This window comes from Pecten maximus, chromosome 17 (assembly GCF_902652985.1).
Source record: "Pecten maximus chromosome 17, xPecMax1.1, whole genome shotgun sequence".
Lineage (NCBI taxonomy): Eukaryota > Metazoa > Mollusca > Bivalvia > Pectinida > Pectinidae > Pecten > Pecten maximus.
This window is the reverse complement of record NC_047031.1, coordinates 26,245,082-26,268,290: the sequence shown is the minus strand read 5'-3', so window position 1 is coordinate 26,268,290 and position 23,209 is coordinate 26,245,082. Positions and strand designations below refer to the sequence as shown.

The 23,209-nt window shown below is 31.6% G+C and overlaps 1 protein-coding gene across 14 annotated transcripts in view; it reads right to left on the bottom strand.

Moving 5' to 3' along the window:
• The window catches only part of LOC117315584 (cell wall integrity protein scw1-like), a 169,623-nt gene that overhangs the window by 11,192 nt on the left and 135,222 nt on the right, over positions 1-23,209 (bottom strand). For 4 of the 14 annotated variants that reach the window (XM_033869835.1, XM_033869847.1, XM_033869841.1 and 1 more), the window contains exons 3-11: positions 21,334-21,396; positions 17,450-17,512; positions 16,545-16,683; positions 12,969-13,132; positions 12,078-12,110; positions 11,187-11,213; positions 9,686-9,709; positions 6,672-6,913; positions 1,506-1,575 (exon numbers count right to left, since the gene is read on the bottom strand). In XM_033869835.1, the coding sequence (XP_033725726.1) occupies positions 1,506-1,575; positions 6,672-6,913; positions 9,686-9,709; positions 11,187-11,213; positions 12,078-12,110; positions 12,969-13,132; positions 16,545-16,683; positions 17,450-17,512; positions 21,334-21,396 (825 nt within the window). Of the gene's footprint in view, positions 1-1,505; positions 1,576-3,294; positions 3,306-6,671; positions 6,914-9,685; positions 9,710-11,186; positions 11,214-12,077; positions 12,111-12,968; positions 13,133-16,544; positions 16,684-17,449; positions 17,513-20,561; positions 20,616-21,333; positions 21,397-23,209 lie in introns of all 14 variants that reach the window. The other 10 variants (XR_004529722.1, XR_004529723.1, XM_033869836.1 and 7 more) reach the window with 8 other exon arrangements.

The following is a 23,209-nucleotide window of genomic DNA, read 5'->3' as shown; positions in this document are numbered from 1 at the left end:
CAAAGCAATCAGGATGCCATCTCTAAACAAACGGAAATATTGATGATGTCTGACCTTTGACCTCTCGATTAGGCCCACCACGGATCGGCCCAATACCAATTAAGAATGAATTATTAACACCGCAGAAAACAAACGATGCCGTAACTTTTCCCGCGTTCTCCAGGAGGTCCAGAAAGGATAGAGTCTTAACTGCGTTTGCCTGGGATGTCAGTTGATTTGCTACAGAAACACAGTTAGAGCTTGTACCTAGCTTCTAAGTGACCATGATTATCATAGTAAACATAGGTCAATATGACGTTTTATGACTTGCTTGAAGGTTGAAACTGACATTACATCGTCTATAAAATACCTTTTTTTTCTGGAAATTGAACTGAACTAAATATGTTCATTAAAATTGACATGGTGTTTGAATCCTCTCACATCATTCTCTCGACATCAGCTTAATTAAACATCAATAACAGATTTTAGAAGAATTGATCAGAACTAGAACTTAATGATCTCTTAGGCCTTATAAATGAATAATGCGAAGTATTGAAACACCTTACACGGCTACTGAAACCACTTGCTAACATATCCCATGAAATTCTGGTAGAATACTGCTTTGTAGGGTAGAATTTCTTTGATGATGCAAATCTGTATGTTTACAGATGATATATTTTTGAGTTTATACTTTCTTTATATTGAAGATAACATATTTTGAGTTTACATTTTCTGTATATACTCTCTGTATGTTTGAAGATATTTATTTTTGAGTTAATATTCTCTGTATGTTGAAGATGGATATATTTTTGATTTTACGTTTTCTGTATGTTTGAAGGTAATATATGTTTTGAGTTTATATTCTCTGTATGTTGAAGATATATTTTTGAGTTCACACTTTCTGTATGTTTGAAGATAATATATTTTTTAGTCTATTCTTTATTTATATTGAAGATAATATTTTTGGGTTTTTATTTTCTGTATGCTTGAAATAATATATTTATTTAGTTTATAATTTCTGTTTGTACTTTCTGTATATGGAAGATAATATATTTTTGGGTTAACACTTTCTGCATATTGATGATAAATATATTGTTTGGGATTTAACATTTCTGCATTTGTACTTTCTGTATGTTGAAAATTATATATTATTTGAGTATATACTCTCTGTATGTTGAAGAGAACAATTTTTTTGACAGTTAACACTTTCTGTATGTTGAAGATAATATATTTTTTTTTAATTGATACTTTCTGTATATTGAAGATGATATATTGTATGGGCTTACACTTGAATATAATATATCATTTTGCGCTTGCAATTACTGAAGATAATATATATTTTTTGGATTGAATACTTTCAATATGTCAATGTCAACACCACAATTTCTTGTTATTCTATGGTTGTCAAAAAAGATCAACAATATATAATATTCGGCTGATCTATCGACTGTATGCAGCTGTACTTGATGTCCATGAAGAACCAGTTAAAACTTTTTGATCGATTGGTCAATAAAGTGAGTTCTTACCTGGAATTCCACAAATGCCACTGGCGATCCACCCTTGTTATGCATTCTTAGCCGGCTGAAACCCTGGAAACTGTAACAAAACGCTGTTGTTTAGCCTAATGGTGAAGGCCAGTTGTGCATTGTCTCAAATTGTTCCTACTTAAGGGTGTATGTTACCTAACAATTCACCATTGACACACTGTTTACCGTTATAAATCCTATCTTTAAAACATGATGTATATTAGTTATACACTCAAAACAATTCTGAATTGTTATATTATGATAACAGTTTCTAGGGGAGACAACTTAAAATTCACATTAACATATATAGGAAATGCATAAAGGCTTATGTACCCTATCCTGAACTCCATTTACCTTAGTGAACTGACTCTTCCATATATGCATGTCAAAACTTTGAAATCTAACATTCTAAAGGGAGAGAACTCTAACACAAAATGCTAACTGACTGTCACTGCATATAACTTTTTTCATTTGAAAATGACAAGATATATATACCTATATAATGTAATACTGCTAAAGTAACAGTTATTGATTGTATCTACAAACACTGCTCTGTTTCATTGTAGAAAGTATGGGACAGTTGTAAATATAAGACCGGCAAAATTACTATCCCTACATTAAATACTGAATTCTAGAACCATATCAAAAAGAAATGATCACCCTATGGTTACTATCAATAATAATTACAATATAAACAGCAAAACTTTTATTGAATGGACATCTTTAAGGAGATGATATTGGTGAACGTTCTTGTTATATAACATTACAAGTCAGTAGCTATCAGTACAGGTAAGACTGTGTTAGTACTACTAAGTCAAACATTCAAGTGATATTGTCTGACACATGATATCTATCCTCCTGGGCTGTATAAAATCACAGTGAGAAGAGCTGTCAATCTGTCGGTAATGATTCATCAAAACAAAACATTGATGTCAGAAGCGGGTCGAAAGGGCCAGGTTTTGAAAAATCATCACAAACGGATAGCTCTTCTCAGAAAAAATTCATTACCCTGAAGCATCACATACATGTCAAATACAAGATCCTTTTAATGTTTCACTACTTTTCATCTCACCTGTATTAACATTTAATGATTTGAAATATTATATAGCATACATTATTCTAAAATTCACAATTGTTTCCGGTCTTTACTTTGATTCAGAACTCTTAATTCTATAACTATAAGACATGTTTTAAACAGGAGACTGATACTATAAAAAAAAATCTTCTCATTTCTAGAATCAAAAATACAGTGAAGTATAGTCCGCATAACAGGGAAGTAGAATCGTAATGCACAGGTATAACTTTATGACAAAATGAAAGTGAAAAAAAAGAAAACAAAGAGATACACAATATCTGAGGATGTGAAAGTGATCGTAGACAGGTGAAAATGAATAAAGAAGAGTTAGTAAAGATTTATAACTACAGGCGGCAGCACAGACCATTACTATAGACAAGTAGTCCCACAAGTGCGTATTAATGTGACAGAAAGTAGTTCCAAAGACATTCGACTGTGAAATGTTGTGTAATACATAAAGACATGGGATTACAGATGATATACAACACAGAGATATATAGATACATAAAACCAAACATCTGATAAAAAGCATAGTTTGAGATCAAAATGAAAACACAAAAAAAATGAAAAGTTGTAGACAAAATTGTTTGAGAATGATAAAACAGGCTAAATATTTATTTTGTGTAAACGGTGATAAACAAAACAGAAACTAAGATATATATATATTTGTTAAAATCAAATCGTAACAGGCCAATCAGAAAAGAGGATACATACTTCTTTACAGGCTAAACAGAAAAAAACCAACAGCCAATCAGAACCGAGGTTACATTTTTGTGTGCGATTGATTTTGACGGTGACGATAAATAGAAATCTTATATATATATATTAATATGGAAAAAACATTTCAAGTATATAATTTTGTATAATTGCATATTTGTTTATTATGGAAACCCCATTAATATAGTGCCAAGTACACTTATATCTAATCATTAAAATAACACTATGTAAATATAAAACACCAGATTTAGCAGCCAACAGAATCATTTTGCCTCACTTGGATTAGGTTAATTTTCAAAGCATCCTAGATTTATAGAGAGCTATCAGTGATATCTTTCTTTAAACAAATACAAATCGAAACGGTCAATACATGAGGAATCAAACCTCAAAATCTCAAGAAAATATCCCCTATTCCACATCTCACAAGTGCTTGGTTATTCTCCACAGTAGAAATATCTCCTATTCTATATCTCAAGTAAGTGCTTGGCATACTCTATGAAGTTTGGTTTTGGTTATTCTTCACAACAGAAATATTCACCAACGCATATTTTTCCTATAAAAGATTTACATTTTTATTCCATGTTTGGAGATATTTTATTGATGTTTTATCAATCAGTCATTGACATTATGGATGAGGCTACTTGCCAGACTTTCTGATCACTATAATTACCTTTATAGAGCATGTACACTACTCTCTTGCTGAATAATCAGTTCTCATTCATAAAGTTTATTTTTGTCATCAGAATAATTGAAATTGTCACTGTATTTTCAAACAAATCTAAATACTGCTTCATAACTAATTCATTAAAGTAGCATAACAGTTATTCTAATTTCCACATTTAAAAAAAAAATCCTAGATAATAATGTGCAAGAATTAGACCCAGGACATATGTTCTAGGCCTTATCAGACGGAGATATCAACATAAACTTCCAAGTGACTCGGATTCAATTATATTGATGCAATTTAGTGCAAGGAGTCAATAAAATTCCGCCTACAGTAACAGCCAAGCATGTCCCTGAGCGTGTTTTAATGGATCGTATTCTGTGATGATTTTTTGAAAAATTCATTAATTTTACTTGGAAATGATTTATTTATTGATGTGTTTTCTTATTATAAAGTCGTTAGAATTGAAGAGATTTTTGCGTAGGAATTATGACCACGAGTGTATTGTATTTGACGTCAAAGCTGTGAGTAGGTTAAGTATAGCAACATTTATCAAAATACTGCGCTTGTAATTTCAATTTTAAAACCAATGTATAGCATTTGATGTTGAAAGTTCAAAGTGCAATTTGAAAAAATAATTTAATGGAAAATTATTAAGAAGTGAAAGTTCAAGCCCAAACACCTTCAAATTTAAATTCTAAAAAAAATGTGGAATTGGCAAATGCCTCAAAAGAAATGTGATCCAAGAATACCAGCACATCTACATCTCCAATGAACAGACTTTGTACATTGTGCATCGATACTAGAGAGTGGCGGCAATCATACTAAGTATAGTATATAAGCTTGGTGTACAACTGAGCGTTGTGTTTGACTCTATGTTGCTATGGTGTACACACCGTGTGCTAATTGGCCTGTACAGGTGCTATGTTATAAGTTACCTTTATCATTTAGGACAACTTCTTTATCTTCAAATCACCGCTCACTATTTAAAGGAGATGTCATCAAGATGCGAAAACTTTATCCATTTCACTTGCGGAATTTGTTAGCAATAAAATAAATCTAAAAGCTACAATATTGTAATTTGTGAAAATAGTGGTAATTTTATTTTCTGAACTCCTAAATGTGATGACTATAAACGATATAATGCTTAACAAGTGACTTTGCTCATGTTTAAATAGTGACAATTCTGATAATATTTATAATGACACAATACACATCATTTGATGATGTAATACACATTTGATGATGATGTAACACACATCATTTGTTGGTATGGAAAACTCTTTTTTGTACAAACAAATATTTAGATTGAATATTTAATTATGAATGCAAAATGAGTCGAAATGGCTACTAAATATCTGTTTTTCCCTTTAATGCCCATTGGATGTTGATGCTTAAAAATGTTTTGATCCTCCATTACGATTGGCCAGCTTATATTGCGATCCGTTCTGGAGCAAAAAAAAATCTGATTTGACAGCTAAAAATTATTTTCTTTTCTATTTTGTTGTTGTTAGTACATATATCATCACCCTTCTAAATATTTAAATAAGAAAAATCTGGTGAAGTATAATGGTGTATTTGAGGACAGACGTATAATGTATATTATTTTTAGAATATATCCCTAATAAGCATTTGTTAGAACATGCAGGTGCTAGTGATTGTCCTCTTTGGAATTAAAAATGATCTAAAAATTTCACTCAAATCCAGAAAGCCATTACAAGTTTTTTTTTGTTTTTTCTTCCCAATGACATTTTTTCAAACATTTGCTCCAAAATAGATCGCATTCTTTGGTCATGACAATACTTCTCATAGTAAAAAGATTTTCAAACCAATTTTCTATGTGAAGTTAGTTTCCCTTTAACCTGTGGATGACATTGAAAACCACTCAAAGTGACAAGATGAACTTCACAACTGACAAAGTCAATACTAGGAGGATGAAATTCTGTAGAAAATTATCTGGTGATAATTAGACAGCACCAAGTGAGAGAATACAGTCCAAATCACAGGTACTTTATTTCACATTCACAACACGACAGCCAAAATATTCCATGTCAACCTACCATTAAACAATATCTTAATACCCTGTCTCCACAGGTAACTTCCAACTTATTACAGTTTTATGCCAAATTGCAGAAGTTAAGTGATGAAAAGCAATAAGTTATAGCCTAAAAATGTCATCTTCGCAGGCGTAAACTCGCCGAAAACACTTTGGGCAAACATCACTTCTTAACAGATAATTACACGAGACACTAATTCCAATTAAAAGTTAACTTGTGCGATAACTTAAGTCCATGTAACCCTTACTGCCTGTAACCTCGTAACGTTTGCTTCATGAACATGACTTAATAATACAGTGACCTTTAAATGACCTCTGTGAATGCCATGACCTATATTACAATGACCTTTTAATGACCTCTGTGAATGCCATGACCTATATCACTGCCATAACCTCTATGACTTCTTTCAGCCATACAATTTCTTAACATCCATACATATACTATTTCTTACAAATATGATGTACCAGGCTACTGTATATCACTCATTGGTGCCTTCCTAATATTTAAATTATACAACCTTTCAGCTCAATCAACACATTGGACTTTGACCTCTCCTACCTTTGCCAACTTCTTTTCTTGACTGTCAACCACAGGTCAAAGGTGTTACCATGACCACCAGAAGGTGTTATGTCAACCAAGGGGAGGTAACTAACCTGCTAAACAGATCCTTTAGTTCCTGTTCAGAGGAGAATTGGCCGAGATTGGCCACAAACAGCGTGGAGCATGGTGCGTTGTTCGGTGTCAGCGGCACCCCTGGGCTCGACGTTGCCGCTGCAGCGGCAGGTGTGGTGCTCATCGTGCTAATAGGGCTAGTTAAGATAGGCGTGGCGGCAATAGGGGGGTGTGGCAAGGCGGCCGACACAGCAGAGGGGGCCATCATGGCAGGGTGGTGAATCTGAGAATAACCAATCGTATTGTTGGTTGTATGTCGATTGACCAATCAATTCCTTTGTTTCTTTACTTGTATCTCTCTTTTGAAGAGGAATGTAGCAGAATGATTTCAGCACAAATGTTGACCGTTTGGGTGGTTAACTTATTTGTTTTGGAATTTTTGGCCAAAACATGATTGATTCTCAGAATAAAATACTATAATATTTTGGTTCAGAAATGCATAATTTCTTCTGATTTCATATGAAATGTCCTTGATTTTTTAAAATCATTTTTCAAATAGTAATATTTCAGATCAGCAGAATTTGGTCACTTAAAGAGATTTGAATCAATGAAAATTTGCAATAAAATCATTTTCATCAAAATACAAGGACCATTTTGTTTTATTTACTGGAATGATATTGCATCATAAAAGGGAGATGATAAAACTGGACTTTACACAGATGCAAATTTCATATTGTGTCTTATATATTTCAGGATGGGATTGAAACAATTATCAGAAAATGTTTGGCCAATTTAAACGGAGAGTTCCATATAATGGTATGTTATCCCTCTCTGCCAGTCAACTGTTTTGTCATTCCTTGGTTCCATGACTTATTTGCTGTATTAAGTTTAATTAATAGATTATTTCTTTTTTAGTAATCAACGGATCAAGAATCACAATTTGGACATTTAAAGCAGAGCCAACAAAAAGACAGCAAATTTGTCATGGAGGTCAAATTCTAAGGCTGTGAGGTCATCGCCATGGAAACCATCTACTGTAATCATACAGTGCCATTTACAGTGCTGAGAAGTTATGTAACGCATGACTGTGAATAGTAAAATATATATAAATATATGACAACTAATTTGAGGTGAAGAATCATACATCAGCTGACCAGATAATTCATAAGTTCACAAAATCATTCAGAACGCACGCTTTAGCTTAAAACACCAGCATGGGTTATCAATTAAAATGAAATTTAAAGCTTTTTTTTTTAAATATACTACACCACTCAAATAATTTCTTGGTTTGTTGACAGATTTTTAATTTTTATTTTTACATTTCAGTTGTAAATGAAATCCCAAATGACTCTGAATTCATTTTCATATTTGGAAACGAGAGAAAATATCAGTGAAACATATCCAGGGTTTCTTGGAATAAGCTTTTTTTAATATTTCACTAGTAAATTAAATCTAAATGAGATCCTGTTTAAGAAAACATCTGGAGGTAAGCAGGCCGCGTGACTGAAGATTAATGAAATTTTGAATTGGTCTGGTCTAGTCATTAAAGCCATATTGCTATATTACTAGGCTGTCATGCAAGGGACACAACTCACAAGAGAGATAGAGAGAGATCATATATAAACAGTGTTGATAGATACCGTTATAGCTACGGATATTTCAATTGTCATCTGATATGCTAATTATTTCTCTTTTCTTTTTTTGAAATTTTTTTTTTCATTATTGCAATGACTTGTATGGTTATCAAGATTTTTTACAATAGTTTCATGAAAGTGGCTGATTGTTTACTTGTATTTGATATTTAATTCAAAAGGAAACATTCGCTTTTTCCTCTCTATCCTTCCGTTTTCCTTTGTTTTTCTATCACTGCATATGTTTTAGCAAAAACATAGTTAATATAAGACACATAATTTGAAAAAATTAGACCTTTTCCGTGTTTTTCAAAAATAATTTGAAAAATAATTTCTATCAAATTTCAATGACATTTTCAGTAGCTATAAAATTATCACATAGCTTTACAGACAATAATTGGAATTAAAAGTCAAATTGTACAAATTTATAAACAAAATGAAAGAAAAATTATGGGAAAAAACAAAAGAAAAGGTTGCTTGATAGTGTAAAATGGAATCGAGAAATGATATATATGTTAAAATGGGTAGATAATAACATTCCAGACTACGCATGTAATCCTATTTTAGGAATTCAATCCAGACTTGTATATTCATTGTTATATTTTCCTTCCTTTCTCATTTTACAAATTACATATATTGATATACTCTCCTTAATTTATCTTCCCACTTTACAAAATATATATTTTCATATGATCTAATTTTGTTCTTTTCGCATTTTACAAATTTCTTTGAATACATTCTCTTAAGTTTTCTTTCCCAATTTTAAAAGTTACAAATTATATATTCATTTTTTTCTTTTCGGATCTTACAATTTACATTTCCTACAAATTTCTGTCTCAAATTTACTCATTGCATATTTTCTCCTAATTTATTCTTTTCCCATTTTACAAATTGAATATATCTAGTCTCGATCCCATGAAACTAATATTCAAAATGATTATTTTGAAATTGAAATTTGTATGGATACACTTGGAACAGTAGTTATTCTAACTGAAATATCTTCATCTGTTTGGTTGTATTTCATCTGCTGTCATCTCTCATGGACAGGTAAATGTCACAGCTGATTATCCTAATCAACCTGCACGGTACCATTCCACAATATCAAAATGATTTAAATTTTCACGTAATGTATTGCAATATAAAGTACCTTGAATTGAAATGAACTTTTTTTCAACCATGCATTGAAAACAGTTCATTCCAAATTGTATCAGGCAAAAAATGATTAAAAATTTCTTTCAAATTTGTTCAGAAAGTTGTTCTCCAAAATCATTCCTTATAAATTCATTTTGAAACTAAAAGCAACTGAAGTGCTAATTTTTCAAAAGGAACTTTTTTCATGCTGGATCATAAAAAGGTAATTTAAAACTTGATTTGATTCTTGAACTCAAATTAAAATTAAATTTTGACTGATTTATTATGTTTACCTGAGCGAGTTGGTGGTACCATTCCTGCAATTTGATTAGAAAATTGATCAGATTCCTCCGTATGTTTGTACCTGGTAAACGTTTAAGCATTAGCTGGTGTACACTCTCCAGACCCTGATTTTCATTAAAACAAACTTGGGACTTGTGATACTGGAGAAATTCTAGGTGCAGTGTAGAGCGAAAGAAATTGACAGATTCCAATCTTTTTTGTAAATTTTCCACTTTATGTTTAAAAAACTCTTCTGTTTATTCATTTATTTATTTATTTAGCTATGCTTACCTTCTCTTCTATCTATTTATTTATTTGTTTATTTATTTAGCTTTGCTTATAATCTTGAAATAAACCCAATGGCGCAAAAACAAAAACCGAAACTTTGCTTTCTCAAAATCGAAGATCGGGTTCAGAGCAAGACAATAAAGTATTTTTGTTAGTATTTTAACTTAAACAGAAGTTAATGTTTTTTTTGGCCAGAAATGCTCTTATAGCCAGATAAGTATATCAAGTTATTCCCTCTTTTTCTATTTTTCTATTACGGATACTATTAAAGTCCTAGTTCTGAATTTCTGAATTAGTACTTTTAAATTCTCTAATTTTTTTTTAAATTTTTTTTTTATTTAACAGATGATTATAATTAATCTGTAAACATAAAAATGTATGAAACATAAATATTCAATATTTTTGAAAATGAGTATAAAACTACTGTTTTTATATATATTTTGTTTTTCGATTCATGTTAATGATTTTAGGCTTATCTGTTAAATACTTAACTCTCAAATTACATCAATAAATTTGTATCAGGTTCTTAAATTAACTTGATAAATGAATATTTCTGTACTAATGGGATTTTTTGAAAATGAGTAAAAAACTACTAATTTAATATTTGCTTTGTTTTTCAATTCATATCAATAATTTGAGACATCTGTTTAAAATTTCTATCAGGTACAAAAAAAACTTAACTGATGAATGTTTCTGTACTAATTGAGTTTTTCATGTGGAATGGGAGTGTCTTTCTTTGTAGTTTCAAAAAACCAAATATAATATATAAATCCTAGGAATATCATCACATATTTCAAATAAGATACTGAATTCATTTCAAATCCTACTGGTATGAATATAAAGCTAAAATTATAAATATATATACAGGTACATATATATTTCATGCTTTTTACAATAAATACCTCATTAAAATATATTTTAATGTGGAATTTACTCAAAAATAGGAATTTGCCATTTTTTCAGCTACATGAAAAACTCTCACATTTCAAGCTGATTTCAAAATACCATTAGGTGCAAAAAGAACTTGAAAATCTGGACATACATGGTAATATTGGCTGAATATCTAGTTCATGCAATCCAAACAGCTGAAAGCTATTTCCACAGTGAATTAGTCTCAAATCCCAGAACTGGGTATAACAATGGAGAAGGGGAAAACCCAAATACATATTCATCTAGATACGTATTGTGTGCAGGATAAATGGTTTAGATTAAATATTGCCTTACCTGAGGAAGTTGTTGTAGCCATGTGTCCTGTAAATTAAAAGAGGAAAGGTGAAGGTCAACGTCTAGGAAAGGTCAAGGTTAACATCTAAGCAAGCACAAAATATATGTCACAGCTACCAAAGCTGTTTATAAAAAAAATCAGTTTATAGCAAAAAAAAAAAACAAAAAAAAAATGAATGCAGTTAAAAGATTATTTACTTTTGTTCACTAGAAGAAAAGAAAAGTCAAGATCATTTTATCGGTTGTACAAAATGTTAAATATATCTAGCAATTGTTCTTTTTTCTGAGTTTTTTATTTTTATTTTGCATTTGATGTACAGCTTTATATTTGTGCAGAAACTGAAACTAACGAGAACATCTAGAGGCATCAACAATCTCTCCACATACAACCAAACTATATACAATGTTTGTTCATATTTACACTTCATTTAGTTCTATCAATTGATGAGAATAATTATCTAAGTGAAAAAACAAAGAAAATCTAAGGATTTGTTTTTTGATAAAAAAATATTCAGACAAGAAAAAATTAAACAAACCAAGTTTATTAATTTTTTCTAATATATATATATTTTTTTTTTTTTTTTAATTTTTACCTTTTTTCCTTTTATTTTATTTATTTATTTATTTATTTTGCGATTGTTACAATAACTTTTACCTGGTATTTATTCATTACCAATTAAGAAATGGTGCAATTAAAGAAAGCAAAATTGCACATTGTAGTGACTTTTTTCCTGAATAAACCTACCACATGATACTGATGGGTGGGGGCTGCAGGTGCTAAGATTGATTAATAAAATACAGACATGTGCAATAATTGAAGATTTTATTTTCTATTAAAATTTTACCAGTTACCAAGTTTGTTGTGAGAGATTTTTTATAGTGTACTCTTACTTGGCAGTTTACTGTACACCAGTCTGCAGTTCGCTGTTCAAAGAAAATAGTAATAAAATTTTGATGAAAAAAATCTAGAAATTCTTTTGAAATATAACTTTCCACATATTATTGGGATTTTTTCTGCCTTGTTACTTATATTATCAATCTAATATCAAATAAAACAAAACACATTTCACTGTTTTTCATTTTAAAGGAATGTCAGGTGCTATGTCACTAAAGCTTAAGGCGACAAAATGTTTCAAAATATGATTGATTTAATTCTATGTGTGACAGAAATAACGATACAAATACTTGTGCTATAAAAAAAATTTCATGTAAGAGCGGTCTCGTAAAAAAGTCAGTTTTTTAAATGTATTCAAGGTTTAACATAATATTAATTTCTACTTAAGTGCCATATTTATGAATTTTGTGCAAGAAAAATTAAAGTCATTTCTCTTTTTTTGTCCAAACACACGCACACACCACATCAACATAAAAGTATTATCTGTAGCTATGCATTCTTGCAGAGGTGGGTGACAAGTGGGATGATATTGAGACAAATGTGTCCCAGCTGTTGGAAGCAGAGTCAGCTACTAAGAGGCACATCATAAAGATTTTACAAAAATCTGGTTTTTCAAAGCAAAAATAAAAAGAATTTTCTTTTTGAAAATAAAAATGATCAGATGCGTAGCACAACATAATGATAAAATAAATCATGAAAATAGTTTAGTTTAAAAATTTCAATAAAAAAACATAATCCTTCCTTTACATGTACGTATATCATACATGGACAAAAACTATTGTGCCAACTTAAGCTAACAACCGTTTTTAACACTGGAACCTTGGTGAATACTAAAACATCTACTTCTGTACAAGTGCAATAATTGGTAATAAAGATTGACAACTAACCCGTACCGGTACTTGTGCGAGAGCGGGATGGTGGATAAGTGCGGCTGTTTGGTGGATTGTGGCCGCGGCGGCAGCACTCTGCGTCAAGTCGGGATAGGCCGCTAAAGGATGCGGCGCCCATGCCTCAGGTGCGCTGGGGAAAAACGTAGCTGTTCCTAACTCTTCTGTAAGTGGAGGGAGAAAGAGAGGCACACGTGATATAAATGCAAGTCTGGAATTTTTCCTGGTGAGCGAGATTCATACACAAACCGGGACCACAAGGAAAGAAAGTTTGCTATATACTGCAAAACATGTTCATAATCTATGTTGATCTCTGGCTAATTAGATTTGAAAAGAAAAATTCAAATATACACTATTTTAGGAGAATACTTGTGCTATCTAAGAACTAGCTACCCTTCCATTTCTCAAAATAAATTATTTATAGTGATCAGTTTTGCATGCTGAAAACAAAATAATTGCTTCTTTTTCAAAAGAATACAAATAAGCATTATCACTTATCTTTAAGCAATGAACAGGTTTTGCAGCATGAGTCCCTTTACCATCGGTGTTTGTGTGAATTCTATAGTAACACATTGTGACTATGGAAACAGAATTCTTTTCTGGTGTCCATCTAACCTGTCCCTTCAACTAATGGACTAACCCATTGATCTTGAATGGCCAGTCCATTCTAAGAGCTCTGAAGGGTGAACAGGTTGTATTTTTTAGAGCTATGTGACTGGTCAGTCTGCAAGCCAACTGGTGCTGGGGAGTGCCAGTATATGGTAAGTTGGTCTCAAGTTCAAAAAGGTCAAAGGTCATGCATTTTGTATGTTAATATATTCAAAAAGCTTTCTTTAAACAGAAAGAATTTTTTCAATGTTAAGAAATAATATATATCAAAATTCTTTATTCAATCCAATCATTTTCCAGAAATAACATATTAGACCAGTATGAGTTATAAAAATATTTGAAATCATAAATATAGACAAATCCTCAGAAACAGATTAATCAAATTCTTATTTCAGATTCTCAAGTCAAATAATCAAGGTCAAGGTCGTTGGCTAGAGGTCAGAGTTAAAAGGAATCAGAGAACAGGGTGAAAAGGTCTACCGGGCCTGTATAAAGAACTCCCAAGAAGCGTTGAACCATGCAAATGTATCAAAAGCATTACGTTGCTTGAAATAAACCCAGTGACTTGATACAGTCTATTGGTGCAGGTTTTTAGCGTAAGTTGTTGGTGCGAGTTGCTACAACATTGGTAGGGTTATTTATAGAAGAGAAGTTCATAACAAAGCACCGGTTTCCATAGTCGGGGCCAAAAACCCTAGGCTGCCGATCACATGGGGTCAAAGTTCAAAGGTCGCTGATCTGTTTCACCAGGTTCTCTGATTGACCAATTCTGAGTCTACATCAAAAATGTTGAAAAAGAAAACAATTTCATGACAATTGTTGGGTCAAATCTAAATGGAAGCAATATAATAATGTACTGAATTTTTCTGCCACAGATATCAACATAAAGTACTAACAAGGAAACGTAACATGATGAAGAGGGACACAAGATCAATTGTTAAAATCTGACCTACCAGACCTAGCTGTAGATGATTAATTACTTAGATTACTGTCAGGTAAATATCTGTAACTGTTCAATTATATCCATTGAAGTTATCTTTAACAAAGTTAACAAAATCTTGTAAACCATAAAATCTTGTATAACCATATATTTTTTATAACCATATCTAGATTTTCGAAAATTTACATTGACATTCCACAAGATTTACCAACTGTTTTTAGGAACGCAAATTACACCAAACAATTTGTTTTACTTATTGTAATCATCACTGAAAGAGGTTGAACATTTTTTGGGGGAAATAATAACATGCTAAACTATTTTTTTCTTTGAAATGATTCAAGTTCCTAACATTTTTGATGAATAAATCATGTGAAGAACAACATTTTCGTCAATATTAAGAGTTAACTTCTCTGATAAGTACTAGTAGTTCTTTTTTTTTTTGTTCTTTTGACAACATTTTTTTATCCTGTTACCCATAGTGCTGCTCAACACACAATTCTCCGTAACACAACACAAAACAAACACAACACCTCAGTGGAATGCTTCGTGATGTAGTGAATCTATTCCGGCCATATTTAATGATCCAATTCTTCATCAATACCAAATATGAAACCATTCTGTTGGCTTCACATAACCCTTTTTGTTACATTTGTTTTGTCCAATTTCCTAAACTTATTAAAGACATACCACCATATGTAACTTTCACCATTTTGAATTTTTTTTCTTGAAGTAATATCAGTGAAGTGATACAGTATGAACACAGTCTCTAACAAAGCTGGAGAATCATGGGATTGAAACTGAAGCCCATATACTTTCAAACAGTTTAAATATTTTAGAATCATGGGATTGAAACTGAAGCCCATATACTTGCAAACAGTTTAAATATTTTATCAGATATCTGTTAAAACCTAAATAAACCCTACATTTAGACCCCTATACATTGTAATGAAATTGGGCTTCACAAATAATTCATTGAATTTAAGTAAACCCTGTATACGGGAAATTCTTCCGAGTTAAAATCTGGATGAATTTTTTCCATTATCAGACATGGCATGTGTGAAAACAAATTAAAAGCAAAAGAAACTTTTCAAAGTATCTGATTTCTGCTATTTTCTATCCTGGAAATTCGTTAAATTTACAGTACTTTGCCATGTACTAGTACATAACATATTAGACTAAATTCTCCCTGATTTTTTTATTCTCCAGCTTTATTTTGTTTTCTGTCACTTTGCTTGCCTCACATCTACCATGTGTCACCTACTTGCTAACGTTATTTGTCCTACAAGAAAAAGAATCGAGTCCTGTTGTTAATACCTGAGGATAACTACTCTATAGTATAGGATTGTTACACAATAAGACATCAGAGAAACGTTTGTCTCCAATGCTGAATCATGTGAAGACGTTAAAGCTTATAACCAGCACAGATCAGAACTAATCTCTTTCAAGAATCCGCTTTAAAACTGAAAATAATTGATTTTTCAATCCAAATAAATGTTTACACAGATTTAATCACATAAAACAGACACTTTATCAATACAATAACAAAGCATATTTGAAAAGCTTATAATGCTTAATAGATATGTATAAATATATAAATATTGGATTAGCAGATCGTACACAAAGTTCACTGTCAGTGGGAGGTGCTATAGAGAGGTGCTGACATATTTTGATATGGTGTACAATGCAAATTTATTGAAATTTTGCAATTTAAACATAGTTTATAAGATAAAGGTGATATGTACTGAAAAGCTCGCATTTCTGTAAAAGTGTTTATATTCAGGTGTGTGGGCCACAGATTTTCTCCTAAAAGGATGTGAAAATATGATTTGATAAAAGAAAGGGCGTGGCTGTGTCATTTTGCTTGAAGGTGTAAAGGTGTGGCTATAAAATTCTGATTGACAGAAATGTTTAGAGCAGGTATATATGATTTCATAAAAAGAGACAGGTAGGTGGCAATAAAATTCTGATTGACATACACAGCGGTGTGGCTACAGATTGCCATATAAGGTGTTGCTATGGAAACTTACGTCCTGTGATTGGGTGAATCAGTGTTGGGTGCGTGGCGGCTGGCTGCGGGCTCTGTTGCTTAGGCTTGGTGACTTTTGTGTTGCTCTTTGCGAACTCTAACCTCAGTAGCTGTGGAAGGTCGGGATCAAAACGGACACCCTAGATAAAATAAAGTTAAGTATTACAGAGATGTGATTAACTCTATCTACAATCAAAACGGACACCCTAGATAAAATAAAGTTAAGTATTACAGAGATGTGATTACTCTCACTATCTACAATCAAAACGGACACCCTAGATAGAATAAAGTTAAGTATTACAGAGATGTGATTAACTCTCACCATCTACAATACAGAGAAGAATTAAATTGTATATACTTTTGTATTTCTTTGATAATGTATTAAATTTACTTTTGTGGCAGCACAGTTTGTGTTGTTAGTATGACAGTAGTTTAATATCCTATATCTCATCTTCATCAACAGAAGACCTACTTACCAGTTATGTAATGAATATTATTGCTATTCAAATATTCAAGGGAGATAATAAAATGAATAGTATTGCTAGTCAATTAATCAAGGGAGATAATTCAATGGAGATGATATAATGAATATTACTGCTAGTCAATTATTCAAGGGAGATAACAAAATGAATATTATTGATGGTCAATTAATCAAGGGAGATAATTCAATGGAGATGATATAATGAATGTAACTGCTAGTCAATTATTCAAGGGAGATAATTCAATGGAGATGATATAATGAATATATCTGCTAGTCAATTATTCAAGGGAGATAATTCAACAGAGGTGATATAATGAATATCATTGTTATCCAATTCATCAAGGGATGATATAATATCATAATTATTCCAATATTTAAGGAAAATAATTCACGGGAGGTAATTTTACCTAGGGGAGACAACTCACCTGTAAATCGGCCTTTGCTGCTTCTGCCGCTTTTCTTGTGTTGAATGTAACAAATCCGACAGGCTAAAAATATACAGCAAAAAGTCAATAATGGGTTTCTTATGAACCTCATTGTAAATATGGGATACAATGTATTCATTTTAAAACAAAGGGGAATCAATGTAGTATTATGATAATTTTACCAATGAGTTATATTTGTAATGTACAGGATTAAGCAATAAAAAATTTCAACTTCAAAGTGTCACATGTCACTAAACAAGACATAACAACAACAAATGATTATATTTACAGTCAACAGCATCAGACAACTGGACCGATGACAACCTCAGACAAATCCCAAGGACAATTCCTCTAAACATCATGACAGTGTAAACCACACATATAGAAACATCAGCTATACAAGGCATAGACAGAACAAAAATAGATATTCAAACAGCTAAAGGAACCTTGACGTTTAGGGGATATGATGCCAAAGGGATTCAGAATTCACAATTTCAAAAATTTCATTACAATACAGCTTGTCAATTCACAAAGAGAATATTTAATGGTTTATATATATAATACCAATTCATGAAAAAACTTTTTAAAAACCTGTGTATGAATTATTGTCTTGTTTTCTAATAACAAAAATTGAAACGTTGTAGTTTTATCATTATGTTCTATCGATAATATAAAATAAATATTCAATAATTATTCTTTTCTCAGTTTTTGAAAGTAGAATTTGCAAGATAGATTAAAATACTGCCAATCACCTTAGCAAATATACCTGATATTGAAATATTTCAGTTAATTAATTCTTAATTTGTAATTTCTTAATTATAACAGTCCTAATGATTGAGCTGCAATATGACAGCACAAGTTTATTGAGCAGGAAATAGAGCTGTTAGTTATTCAAAACACATCTAATTTAAAACTATATTTGATCATCTCACATCGCTGATCCATCAAACTGACAGGGGAGGATGTCCAATATGTCTTGGTGAAAACAATACATCTATTTCTTAAATACATTTATCAGATATGAACTTCAACATAAACCGCTGAAGTTTCAAGTTTTCTGGAACTTTCTTCATTAACAGCTAACGATGATGTTAAGGGCCTCCCTCAGGATAAAAGATAATTCATTATCTTAATTTAATTCTTTGAGAATTGCCATCATTATAAAGGCCTGATTAGTCTGTATGAGGGGCCCCTCATTGAAATCACTACAAGTTTCCCCACAACCCACATGTGGTTGTTTTTTTGTGTTGCATCACAATTAACATCAAGAAGGAAATATTATTTATCAGAAGTTGTATTTTAATGAACATTTTTATTGATACTGGTGACAAATTATATCAGAAATATACCAAAAGCCATGAAATTACTATAAAGTATCGTGTTTCTTTATTTCTTTATTTATTTTTCCTTTTTTTCCCTTTTTTCCCCCCAATATATAATGAATTCTCTATTTCAATTAAAAGTTTGAAGCAAAACAATTTTTGCTAAGATTATGAATACTAAGGGAACATTGTGGATTAACTGGATTTTTTTTACTGGTTACCAAATTCTCTGTTATACTAAAGATTTGATTTTTTTTTTATTATTATTTTTTTTTTTGCTGAAATTATAGATATTGAAGAAAATGCTCTACATATGTATTTTTTTCAAAGTATCTAATTTTCAAAAAAAAGTGAAGAACATGTTGACAATAAAAACTTTTATAGAATAATTCAATACGTAAATTGTTTAGATATTAATAATACAAAATGTAATAGTTTGTACAAGCCAAGCAATCTACAAATATGTAATACACACACTAACACAATGAGTTTAATTAGATTCCTACTGAAGCAGTTGGCTAATTGAACCGTCAACAAAAAATTCCGGGATAATTTTCAATTTCCATTCCATAATTCGCAATGTTCAAGAATCTATTTCTTTGGTATTTTCGGTAATTCTCCGAAACAAATTATAATTATCTACGACTTTTTATCACCCTTATTATCCTATCTACCTCCCACACGAACCCTATAATTATCCAGCCATCCTCATTAAGTTTCACTTACACCAACACTGATAAGACATTATATCCAAGGGAGTAAGAATTTAGTACCAAACAGGAAGACCTTACCATTATCTATCACCGAGATATACAGAATCCAGTACTACAGATAGACCTTACCATTACTTCACTGACATCATAACCCATACATCATGTACCCCTACCCACACATCATGTAACCCGACTCTGACAGAATCCAGTACTACAGATAGACCTTACCATTACATCACCGAGATACACATACATCATGTACCCCTACCCACACATCATGTACCCCTACCCACACATCATGTACCCCTACTCTGACAGAATCTAGTATACAGATAGACCTTACCATTACATCACCCAGATACACATACATCATGTACCCCTACTCTGACAGAATCCACTACCACAGACACAAAACAGAATCCATGAGAATTACTACAAATTCGAAGGTAAACAACTAGAGAGTACACAGCAAGGGACAATCAAAAACACTACAATGGCATAATTATGACCAGACACATATAGGAGGTGGTCAAACGGCCAGACGCAAATAGGAGGTGGTCAAACGGCCAGACAGATCAGGCTAGATCACATGATCAGAGACAAATAAGGCTAGATCACATGACCAGAGACAAATAAGGCATGATCACATGATCAGAGACAAATAAGGCATAATCATATGATCAGAGACAAATAAGGCATGATCACATGATCAGAGACAAATAAGGCATGATCACATGACAAGGACAAATGAGATATAAACATGTTCTATATTCCACATTTAATTATTTTGAAGATTTGTTCCATTAAAAAATTATCCTGCATTGATCATTTTATTTTTTATCAAATTTAATCTAAATGATGCGGTTCCATCTATTCCTAAAACAAACCAGAAATGTTGTATATATTGGACAACAATGACACAGTCCTGAAACAAGATACCAGCCACGTATATAACAGACTATAGCACATAATGACATGTAAGATGATTTCAACACACACAGCCAATATACAATGACGTCAATGTTTTCTGTTAGAAATCAACATTAGTGCTCGGTGATCGGTGAACTGCGTACTTACAGAAGTGTTTTTGCCATTTTTATTGGTGACCTTCAATAAGGAGTTCTCGTACCCCTGAAACAATAACAGTAGTGAGACGTACACACAACGTGCAGTGATGTTTAGTGACGCCATCTAGTGACGACGCCAGAATTACGCAACACATAGTGAATGTTAATGGTTAGTTCCGTCTACTGTACAATGATGCCATTCCTAGGCTTCTATTAGGCTGTCAATATCTACATGCAAATCCTCCCGATGTCATCACAAGTCATACCAACTCTCTCAAATGCTTCATTTCCTCGGGAAATATGATGCAAAAGAAAAGTAATTATTTCATTTTTGATTTAATATTCCATTATTAAATTTTGTTTACAGTTGAAAAGATAAAGGAATATTCTATGATCAAAACATGAAAACAAATTCAGCTTTTATTTTCATCTTGCATTTATCATGAAAAAGCACTGATCAGTCTTTTTTTTTCTCTCAATTACATAAGAATTCCATTTTTAAGCATTTTTGTGTAATGTTGGACTGACTTAAGACAGCAATCGGACATGGTAGTAACAAATATATAAAAACTGTGATGTTAGCCAACAAACAATGGTGAGTTGCCATGACGACGACCTGGTGAGAAACAACCATACAGCAACCAATGGCCTTGTCTCCAAGCAAAGTGGGAAGACACAATATGGCATTCAGATTGCCATGGCAACTGGATCCGCTAGTTTCGTGAAAGTGCTGTCAAAGGTAGAAATGAAGCCATATCTGTTGCTATGGCAATGACACTTACATTACTTACGGCATTATTTTTGCCAGGTTTTCCCATCACCTTTAACAAAGCATTTTCGTAACCCTGGAAACGAATAAGACTGCCACCAATCAGAATTAAGTACATGTACACCGCACACCCAGACTTTGCATGTGCATTTATTTTTTGCTCTACATAATTAATTAATACCAACATACACTAAAAAGCAACATAGTGAAAAGAAAAGTAAATTACCAATCCATTACTTAAGCATTCGAGAAGTACATTCCCATGTTAATATAAACAAACTGATGTTTTTCATACAAACTGATGTTTTTCATAAAAAAAATAGTGTGATTTCAATGGACTTTATTTGAGAAGAAAATATGTTTTTTTATTTGTCAAAAGTCAAGTTGTGTATGAGTGAATATATGGTAGAAATGAAGATGTAAAAAACAAGGATTTTTCTTTCTTTTGTTTCTTGTGCAACAATTAAAGCATGTTTATAATTTGACTTTTAACAATTGCTTTTACATTATGTGCATGTGCTTTTCTGTGTTCTGCATCCACAAAGATATCACTGCAGATTCTAGGGGAGTTACTCCCCTTGCATAGTAAATCTTGTGCAAAAATGATAAAAAGGTAAATAAAACAAAATAAACACCTATAAATTTAAATGTTACATAGCTTCCATGCTCTCTTCATCATAGTGCTTGCAAATTCTTAATTGATAAAAATCATAAACACAATGGCCTTATTTCAATGACTGAAACTAAAATTATATAAGGAATCTATCAAATTGTCTCTGCCCTTCTATAGATAATCAATTCCTCTTTACTGGAAACAGAGCTTTAAACAATGATGAATCGGAACAAACAAAAACTTTGAACTTATTATTTAATTTTTAGTCTGAATGTGCAACTGAATTTTTTCCGAAATACATAATCTCAATGAAAAACATGTTTTACTGTTTTTTTTGGATAGGATTACAGGGTTGGAGGATCTACAGGGACAAAGCATAGTTAGCTTAGCAACAAGTCATACACTCTTAAATAAATGAATAAGTGAAAATAAAATGAACCTACATGTGTTGGGATTTAAACAAATTTGTTTTTGCAAAGAAAAAAAACCCAAAACATTTCATCTTTTATTTTCAGATATTTTACACTAATTTGAAAATTGGGAAATAAATGCAATCTTCTAACCATGCTTTGTTCAATGGGAATCAGGCAGGAAAATAAGCTAAATTACAAGCAAGGGGAGTCAATCAGAGCTTTATAACATGTTACATCTATATATAACTAATAACCAGGGGGAGACAATCCTAAATTAAGTAGATGCCTAATAATCAAGGGTAGACAATTCAGGGACTGTGTATACCATTTCTATCTATAATACCAAAGCATACATCTAATTAACAGGAGATAATTAGGAATGAAGTAGATAAACCAGGAAAGGTAACTAATGTGGTTATTTTTGACCAGTGCATTTAAATCATTCAAATTGAAATAAATAAAGTTTATTCAAATCATGCAAGTAATATTACGGTTAGCCTTCAGGACAAAATAGACATCTTAAAGACTCACAAATGTTATATAACAAAGTCCTGTTTGATTTGATTCTCAAAAATAAATTTCAATAAACATAACACAAATTTTTAAAATAAAACTAACAAAAAAATTGATAGATGAGAATAAATTTCAGATTATTGAAGAATCGAGACAAAGAAAAAATCACTGTATCACAGACAAAACAGCTTTAATGCTTTATATTTCTGCTGAAAACATTTATACAAAAACAAATTCCTATCTCAGGGAAGAAATTCACAGCAACCTTGGAGAAAAAAAAATATATCAATTCTAGGAAGCATAAGGAATACCCAGTACCAACAAATGGGTTGAATTATGCATCAGTCTAT